This window comes from Indicator indicator, chromosome 3 (genome assembly GCF_027791375.1).
Source record: "Indicator indicator isolate 239-I01 chromosome 3, UM_Iind_1.1, whole genome shotgun sequence".
Classification (NCBI taxonomy): domain Eukaryota; kingdom Metazoa; phylum Chordata; class Aves; order Piciformes; family Indicatoridae; genus Indicator; species Indicator indicator.
Window position 1 is genome coordinate 45,719,807 of NC_072012.1, and position 9,885 is coordinate 45,729,691.

A 9,885-nucleotide genomic window follows, 5' to 3' on the forward strand; every position below is an offset into this window, starting at 1 on the left:
AAAAGAAAAACAAGAAAAAGAAAAAGAAAAAAAAGAGATAAAGGACCTATCCTTAGAAGATTCAGTTCAAACGAAAGCTTATCCGCTATTGTCTGAGGTAACGTTTCAGGCATGCGACTATAAAATAAATAGTATCAAATCCAAACATGCTGATATTAAACTCCATTGTGCTATCTTGCAACAGAGGGGCTTAAAGTGTTTGTATCCAGTTCTGGACAGGGGAAAAAAAAAACCAACCAACCAAAAAAAAAAAACAAAGTAAAAGTGTGTTTAAATCATCTGCACGTAAGAGAACTTAGCAGCACTGCAGATGTTTCGCCTTCTGTTTTTTTGGTGGTTTTTTGTTTGCTTGTTTGCTTGCTGTTTTCTTTTCAGAATAGTTCTTCTATGAAGAGCAAAAGAGAGGAGGCTTAAGTATGTTTGTCCTAATAAGGTGCTGTGTGGATCTGTAGGTTGGAAGTATGGAACCTTTCACATTGGGGGCGGAAGGAAAATTTGCACTCCTGCATAAAAACCACAGCAATGGTTTGCTGCAGGATTTTGTTCATCCTCTTTTATATATATATATATATATATATGATAATAATAATTATTATTATTATTATCTGATGCACTTTCTTGCAACTGTTTTGCACAGTACTTTTTTACTGGAGTCCATGCATATGCTTTGTAGCTCTAAAAACTGTCTTTGTTTAGTTTAAGTTGATTTAATTAAAAAAAAAAAACACAAAAAACAAACAACCAAACAGAAGAAAAAAAATAAAAGAGACATAGAAGAGGAAAAAGTTTAGGCTTAGCATCATATATCTTAAAACTAAACTAGTTCAAATGGCTATCATTGATCAGGTGGAAAATGCCTTTTAAAAGATAAGCAAACAACCAAAAAAAAAAAAAATCTTGTCTTTTGTGGATCCTGGAAGCTTCTTTATCACTGAGCCCAAAATAAATTAGTAAATAAATAAATAAACAAACAAATTTGCAATGCAACAATGCATTTAGGAGGTGAATAAAGCATTCAGAGACTATCAGTAAAGCATCTACAAAGTGTGACCGTGTCACTAAAGTCTTTGAGGTGGGAGTGGGGGTTTTGGTTTTTGTTTTCTCTGCCTTTCTGTCTGTTTGTTTGTTTACACATCAGTCAGCAGCTTGCTTTTGTTAACGCAGTTTTGGTTGGCTACAGTGCAGTTGCCAGTTCTGAGATTAGCCTCTCTAAAATTGTCTATGCTATTATTCATATCCTCTTCGATTTCCATGTACTCAGATTTGCTGATTGTGGAGGAGCTGCGGCGACTGAGATCACTGTCAGATGCTAAATTGGGGGAGCTAACGTGAAGTAACTGAGCCTGTTCTTCCCCTTCTGTTTCTCGGTGGTAGAAGTAGTTGAAGTTGGACACGATGACAGGTACAGGCAGGGCAATTGTCAGCACACCAGCGATGGCACACAAGGAGCCCACGATTTTGCCTCCAATTGTCACAGGGTACATGTCACCATAGCCCACAGTGGTCATGGATACCACCGCCCACCAGAAAGCATCGGGGATACTTGTGAAATGAGACTCAGGTTCTTCAGCCTCAGCAAAATACACCGCGCTAGAGAACAAGATCACCCCAATGAAGAGGAAGAAGATTAATAAACCTAGCTCTCTCATACTTGCTTTGAGGGTCTGTCCCAAAATCTGGAGGCCCTTAGAGTGCCGGGAGAGTTTGAAGATTCGAAAGACTCTTACCAGTCTGATGACTCTCAGGATAGCCAAGGAGGTGGCCTGCTCTCCTTTCTGAGTCCCCTCCCGCTCAGCCATCTCGGTGCCCAGGGTAATGAAGTAAGGGATGATGGCCACAATGTCAATGAAGTTCATTATATTCTTGAAAAAATCTGTCTTGCTGGGGCAAGCAAAGAAGCGCACCACCAGCTCGAAGGAGAACCAGATGATGCACAGGGTCTCCACAACAAAGAAGGGATCTGTGAAAATGTTGGACTTGTAGAGCTGGGTGGTGTTGTCAGTGCGATGCACTGTGTACTCCTTGTCCTCCTTCAGCTCAGGCAATGTCTCTAGGCAGAAGATCACGATGGAGATGAGGATCACCATGACAGAGACTATTGCAATGACCCTTGCAGGCCCAGAGCTTTCTGGGTATTCAAAGAGGAGCCATACTTGGCGCTGGTACTCCCCCTCTGGCAAGGGTCTCTCCTCATCTTTGATGAATCCTTCATCTTCCCGGAACTTCTCCATTGCCTCCTCACCCAGCTCATAAAATTTGATCTCCTCAGAGAACATGTCCAAGGGCACATTGACCGGCCGGCGAAGCCGCCCCCCGGACTGGTAGTAGTAGAGGATGGCATCAAAGCTGGGCCGGTTGCGGTCAAAGAAGTACTCATTGCGCAAGGGGTCAAAGTATCTCATGCGCTTCTTGGGGTTGCCCAGCAGAGTGTTGGGGAACTGGGCTAAGGTCTTCAGCTGTGTCTCAAAGCGTAGTCCGGCAATGTTTATCACTACGCGCTCACAGCACTCGTGGTCATCATGGGCAGCAGGCTGGTAGCTATCCTGGGGGTGCCCAGGTAGCACAGAAGTCTCGTCCATGTTCTCTCCAGCCATCACGGTCATGGTGGCACACAGGAAAGGGGGATCCAGGGACAGGAGAGGAGAAGTGGGGGGAGAGGGACTGAAGAGGGGGAAAGAGGGATGGAGGAGAGCTGAGAGCCCCAGGGCAGTTCAGGGGTGGGGGGTTGGGGGAGGAGTGGGGAGGCTCAGGGATTGCAGGGAGGGATGATGGTTCGGGATGGAGACCGAGGAAGGGATGGATGAGGAGCCTAAAGGATGGAACTATTCAAAAGGGGAAAGGAGAGGTGGGATGAAGGGAGAGGCATCGGGGATGACGGGAGGGTGAAGAAAGAGGGAAGAAGTACCTTTAGGGGGGGAAAAGGGCAGGTAAGGTGAGGGGTCCTGTCCCCCAAGCCAGGAGGCTGAAGGTCTATGAAGTGCAGCCCTAGGCTGGGGTCTCCTCCCCAGCCGTCTCCTTTTGTCTTTAACTCGATCCGTCCACTTTTCTCGCCGACTCGATCATCGCAGCAGCTGCTGTCACGGAGTTACCACACACACACACAGGCACATGCACACACACACACACACACATACATACACACACATACACACACACAAATAAATAAATAAACAAATGAATCGATCAATCACGGGGCGGCTGAGAGGTGTGAGTCCTCACAATGCCAACTCAGCAAAATTTCCGTCGCCTGCCCTCCCCAACCCCCGTCACTGCCCCGCTCCTCTCTTTGTGCCCTGGGAAGAGAGGGATGGAGATAACTCTGCTTTGGAAGGCATAAAGCTCATTTGCAGGATGGAAGCTGCTAGGGAGGAAAGAAACATCATAAACCAGCCCCCAAACCCCACCACACACACACGCACGCACACTCGCTGGCTCACTCAATCAGGCGCAGTGGATTGGTTTTCACACCAGCAAGAACATCCCGCTCTGCCCACTACAGCACCACATGCAGAGCCCTACACGTTCCCACACATCCCTCTAAGGCAAGAAGGGACCCTGCAGCACCCTGAGCGCATCAGGAGGGCTTCCCAGGCAACTTGAGTGGGCCCCCCCTCCTTGCGAGAAGTCTCCTGACCGCCACGCTCCCCGCTTCACAAACGGTGAAGACTAAAGTGAGCACTGAAAACTTCATCGTACCGATTGTGGGAGGGGGTTTAGGGGAGGGAGAGCAAAGCATCTCCTTTCTTGCTCTGCAACCACTAAACACCAACTAAGAGAGAGAGACGAGGGGAGTGAGCTCGACATGCCAGACCCGAAGTGTCCAAAATCGAGTCGAGGAGCGCGGGGGGAAGAAAAGGTTTTTCCTTACCTGCTCCGAGTGAGATGCGCCGTTTAGGAGTAGGAGCCAGTGCCGGAATGCGTCAAGTCGCCTTGCAGCAGCATCCAAAAAAACCCAAACCAAAACAAAAATCGCAGTGGCAAACTCAACCCTCCTCTTCCTCCTCCTCTTGCGCCCCTCTTAATAATAACAGCGATCGCTTTACAGGGCTGCCTGCAAGGCACTGAAATATTCATACAGTGTCTTAGGCTGCACCAAGGGCGAGTGGGTTTAATTAGTTTCTGCCGAGAACCGCAGTGGGGGGGGCAGGAGGGGGGGCGGAAGAGGTTGTGGCGGTGGTGGGAAAGAGTGCAAAGTACCTTTTCCGAAAGGCTTGAGATAGGAAATGAAATCAAGGAGTCCGAAATAGCTGCTAGTTCTCCTGCTCTTTTCCCTTAAGACATCTGGAAAAGGAGTCGGGCGCTGGGTAGCGGCGGCTGGGAAGAGCCGCAGTCCTGCAGCCGCATCCCCGGAGTCGGTCTTGGCTCGTCCCGGCAGCAGCAGCAGCAGCAGCAGCAGCAGCAGGAGGCAGGAGCTGGACGCGTGTGGTAGGAGCGAGAGAGCTGCTGAATGCATAAGCGCAAGGAGCAAACTCGAGCCATTTCTTGATGCTGCAGTATCAGCAGAAACCTGAGAGCTGTTTGGTGCAGCTCCGGCAGCGGGGAGAGGAGGGAGGGGGGAAGGGGAAGGTGGGGGCAGGACGGGACCGGCGGGAGGAGGGGAAGGAGGCAGGTTGCCCCCAGAGCCGGCCGCCCCCGCGGGCCCCGCCGCCGCCGCGGCAAGCTGCTCGCCGCGCCCCCGACGCAATGCAGGCGGCAGCCCCGGCCCGCCGGCAGCGGCCGCCGTGGGACACCGCACTCGCCCCAGCCCGCAGAGGAGCTTGCGGAGAGCGACTTGGGGGTCCCAAGGGGAGCGGGGTGCGCAAAGCTGCCCAGGCAGGTGCGCGGAGCGTCCGCCCACTCCCAGCCCGCCGCGGCGCCGCGCAGAGGAGCAGCGGGAAGCCAGCGGTCGCTTTTCCCGGCCCGAGCCCACACACCCCATTCCCGCCGCACCTGCAGGGGACGTGGCCGCACCCGCACGGAGGGTGATGCTGAAGCCGAGGGGGCTGTGCCTGCAGTGCCCCAAAGCCCCCTGATGCGGGACTGGCCCGGCCCGGAATGGCCCGGCCGGGGGTCCTGGTTCTATTGCTGGGATTGGTGCCTGTCCCCCGGTGCGGTACACTCGACAGTGGACGGGGTTGTGCATCCGGAGACTCCTGGGCATGGTTGAGAAGCCTGGGATGCGAGCGGTGTGGCTGAAATTGAGAAGGAAGAGTTAATCGTCAGGCAGCTTTATTTCAGAGAGAAATTGCCCTTTTGTGATGCTTTATCCCACGGAACTTATTTAATTGATGAATCACATAACTTCGAGATGGAGAAGATCCATTATGTCATCAGCTTCCCCCTCCCCTGCCGGTGCAGGATTGTTCCCTACAGTAAATGATCATGTACATTATATAAAAGCCCGCTGCTCACTTTGTCAAAGCAGGAGAGGTGATCAAATACAACCTGGGCCTGTGTAATTTGAAGCATTCCAGAGATAAGTAACACCAAGTCTATGTTTAACAGACCTGGTCTCATTAGCTTTCCACTGCATAATGCATTATCTTCGCTTAAGATCACCACCTTGGCAGTCCAAAAATACTTAACCTGACCTCATGGACGGTTTCAATCTCTTCTTCCCTTCCTCTTACTTATCCTTATGTTTTGTTGGAGCAGGATATACTTGATGGTGATGGTGTTTGGTTTTTTTTTTTTTTTTTTTTTTTTTTTTTTTTTTTTTTTTTTTTGCTAGACTACAAGCCATTCTGAAATCCTCTAGCCCCTAGCTGTGCTGTAATCACAGCTATTTTGCATGCTGCGTTCACCAGTCTTGGTGGGAACAAAAGTGCAAAGAAAAAGATTTCCTGTCTGGTCTAGTATAGGGGTTTGGGGTTTGTGGGGTTATTTTTTGTTTTGTTTTTTGTTTGGTTGGTTTGGTTTTTATGGTGTGGTTTTTTTGTTTGTTTATTTTGGTGGTGGTGTTTTTCAGGGTTTGGTTTTTTTGTTTGTGGGCTTCGTGTGGGGTTTTCTGTGGGTTTTTGTTGTTTGGTTTTTGTCTTGTGAGTACCACAGATGCTGAAATTTTTTGTGAGAAACTGAGGGTGAAGGTCTGGGAATGAGAAAAGTTGCTTTTTTTTTTTTTTTTTTTACAACTAGTGGGTAAAAATAAGAGAGAATCTTCTCTTAGTGAAAATCACAATCACTAATTTTCTGACACTTTTAGCATCTCAGCTGCAGCACTCCTAGACCACATACTGACTACCACCATCCCTCAGAAAAAAAAAAAAAAGAAGAAAGGACCAAACAAAACAAAATAAACCACCCCAGTCCCACTAAACTAATCAGGCTGGTTTTCAACCTTTCAAGAAACTCAGCTTATAGCCTTTGACTCAACATCACCTTATGGCAGTGAATTCCATGCTGCACAGGGCTGACTGCAAAGCATTTGGAGAGCTCTGCATTCAGTGTGCTTGGAACTGCCTTGCAGAAATAGCTCTGTGAGGTAGCACTCACCCGCCTCTGGTGCAGGGTTATATCCCTCTCTGCTAGTTCAAAGACAAAATAAGTCTGCCCAGGAGTATGGTGAGAAGGCAGAGCTGACAAGCAGAGGCCTGAGTTCAAGGTACTCTTCTGCCCTGGATCTCCTGCCTGATCATAGGCAAGTCTGTAGGGCTTGCTGTTATAGGTGAAAAAGAGCACTAAAAGTGCTTTCTTTGCCTGTCACAACTACTTAGGATGTTTGCTCATGAGGGCTGTCCTAGCATGGCAGAATCCAAAGCTTCCCTTGAAGCAGTGGGTACTCCAGTAGCTGGGGGGAGGAAGAGGGAAAGGGGAAAAAGGGAAAGGAAGAGAGGGAGAGGGAGAGGGAGAGGGAGAGGGAGAGGGAGAGGGAGAGGGAGAGGGAGAGGGAGAGGGAGAGGGAGAGGGAGAGGGAGAGGGAGAGGGAGAGGGAGAGGGAGAGGGAGAGGGAGAGGGAGAGGGAGAGGGAGAGGGAGAGGGAGAGGGAGAGGGAGAGGGGAGGAAAGGAAAGGAAAGGAAAGGAAAGGAAAGGAAAGGAAAGGAAAGGAAAGGAAAGGAAAGGAAAGGAAAGGAAAGGAAAGGAAAGGAAAGGAAAGGAAAGGAAAGGAAAGGAAAGGAAAGGAAAGGAAAGGAAAGGAAAGGAAAGGAAAGGAAAGGAAAGGAAAGGAAAGGAAAGGAAAGGAAAGGAAAGGAAAGGAAAGGAAAGGAAAGGAAAGGAAAGGAAAGGAAAGGAGAAAAGAGAAGACAAGAAAGGACAAGAGAAAAGAGAAAAAAGAAAAGAAAAAAGAAAAAAGAAAATAAAAGAAAGAAAAGAAAAAAGAAAATAAGAGAAAAGAAAAGAAAAGAAAAGAAAAGAGAAAAGAAAAGAAAGAAAAGAAAAGAAAAGAAAAGAAAAGAAAAGAAAAGAAAAGAAAAGAAAAGAAAAGAAAAGAAAAGAAAAGAAAAGAAAAGAAAAGAAAAGAAAAGAGAAAAGAAAAGAAAAGAAAAGAAAAGAAAAGAAAAAGAAAAGAAAAGAAAAAGAAAAGAAAAGAAAAGAAAAGAAAAGAAAAGAAAAGAAAAGAAAAGAAAAGAAAAGAAAAGAAAAGAAAAGAAAAGAAAAGAAAAGAAAAGAAAAGAAAAGAAAAGAAAAGAAAAGAAAAGAAAAGAAAATAAAAGAAAAGAAAAGAAAAGCAAAAAGGAAAGGAAAAAAGAACAAATGAAAAGAAGAAAAGCACAAGACACGTTAGAGGGTAGTGAAAGGACAAACTGGGATTTTGCTTTCCCCCTCCTCATTCTGAATAGCTTTGGAGACACTGTGGTTTCTCAGTCCAGTCTAATTCACATTAGTGATAAGCAATCATGCTGAAAGTGGATGTCTCTCTAAGAAAAGCAGTCTATTAGCCATAGGGTCACTGAAAATCTTGTTAAGGTGCATAGACTAATGAGCAGTAAAACTAGGTCTGGCAAAGAGGTCAGATGTTACACATAGAAAGCAGCTTGAATTAAAAGTTGAGGAAGGGAGCGAGACTTCAACCTGCTGCCAAACTGGAAGTCAGGCTGCTGCTCTTTGTGTGACAGAAAAAGGGCCACCAGAAGTTGAATTGATAATTCCACCTCCCCCCCCCCCCCTGCCCCGCCCAAGACTCAAACAGAACAGGAACAAAAGTTTTCCCAGTGAAACTACAAGTTGCAAACAAACAATGAAACAACCCAGCTTTGTGTAGTGGTAGGCCTGGTGGTACGATGTGAATGCTGTTATCCCACTCCCGACAGCTGTTAGCTATGAGAAACACTTCAGAGAATCATAGAATGGTCTGGATTGGAAGGGAACCTCCAAAAGTCATCTAATCCAACCCCCTCTGCAGTCAGCAGAAGCATCCTCAACAAGATCAGGTTGCCCAGAGCTCTGTCAAGCCTCACCTTGAATATCTCCATGAATGGGACCTTAACTCCCTCCCTGGGCAACCCATTCCAGTGTTCCACTACCCTCATGGTGTAGAACTTGCTCCTAACATCCAACCTAAATCTACTTTTCCCTAGTTTGAAACCATTGTCCCTCACCCTATCACTACAGGCCGTTGGAAACAGTCTCTCCCCCATGGAAAGTGCATCCAGCCTGGCATGGTAGCGTGGATGAGCACAAGCAGATGGGGAAGCAGCAGGCGTTTGGAGTTGCACAGGTTGAGGAGCTTTGCTGCAGTCTTTAATGTCTGCTGATGTGGCTTTCCACACTCAACCAGAACTGATAGACTCCTTATGTCAAAGGTAGGTCAGCACAGCAACAGCAAAACTGTTTCTGCAAGTTCAAAGTCTTGCCTTGTAGAGAAAGCTGCAGGTTCCTGTTTTTCAGTCTGGCAAATTAAAGATTTCCCTTAGTGAGGAAAATCAAACCAAACCAAACCAAACCAAACCAAACCAAACCAAACCAAACCAAACCAAACCAAACCAAACCAAACCTGGATTTTTGTTTTTTTTTTAGAGAGACAATCAAGTTGCTGATTAAAACTCAGTGTATTGTAAGGATTAAAGGAAAATTGTATTGAATGGCTGTGAACCTGAAGCTGGATTAAGAAGTAACCATTGGTTTTACACAGTGAAAGGGGCTTTAAACACTGTGACCAGGGAACCTGCAAACTGCTGATTGAAATCATGCAGCAGCACAGTGGATTTCCCAGAAAGACATCACAGAATCATAAATTGCTTTAGGTTGGAAAGGACCTTAAAGATCATCTACTATATTATTCATGTTGGTTTCATGAGTAACACTCTCACCATGCTAAATTTCCTCCACGTGGAGACAGAAACCTTTGTAAAGTCCGAAGCAATGTGTCTTGGTTGATTTTGAACCTTTATAGGCATTGTAGCCCAAATTCATTCAAGCCTGGGAAACAACCTGTTAACATTATGACTTCATTCCCTGCCCATGGCAGGGGGGTTGGAACTAGATGATCCTTGTGGTCCCTTCCAACCCTGACTGATTCTATGATTTAGAGCTGCATAAGCCCACAACTGAGTTGTGCAGGTGTCACCCTAGATAGCATTTCATGGAGGCAAAGGATGCTATGCATAAAGTGTAATGTTTTGGCCTAAATTTGCCTTGCAGAGGCAGTCTGTGACGTGAGAAGAGTCAACAGACAGAAGCAAAGGTGAGTTTGTGGTGTTGACAGCAGGATTTTATTCCTGGGGGGTTGGGAACAAAAGATGTTTAAAAATGTTTTTTATCTTTTAATACTGATTGCTGAGCCTTGTTACTATGCTGCAGTATCATTAGGCATGGTTATGATTGGGATAATGAAATCTCATGCTTCAAAGCATACTGATAGCACATGACAATGACTTCTGTTGCCTGTTGTCATATCATTTCATTGTTTTTCCTGCTCCTTTTAAAAGCCTTAAATATGGGTCCTCTGTGATCAAAAGAAACAATGG

At 46.6% G+C, this 9,885-nt stretch overlaps 1 protein-coding gene across 1 annotated transcript; it reads right to left on the reverse strand.

Annotated features, from left to right (window-relative positions):
* Window positions 1-1,127: 1,127 nt before the first annotated feature.
* On the reverse strand, window positions 1,128-3,058 carry LOC128981227 (potassium voltage-gated channel subfamily A member 1). Its single transcript, XM_054399913.1, has 2 exons — window positions 2,906-3,058; window positions 1,128-2,661 (listed from the first exon to the last, which is right to left on the reverse strand). The coding sequence occupies exon 2, from the start codon at window positions 2,601-2,603 to the stop codon at window positions 1,128-1,130; it is 1,476 nt and encodes a 491-aa protein (XP_054255888.1). The 5' UTR covers window positions 2,604-2,661; window positions 2,906-3,058.
* Between the last annotated feature and the right edge of the window lie 6,827 nt (window positions 3,059-9,885).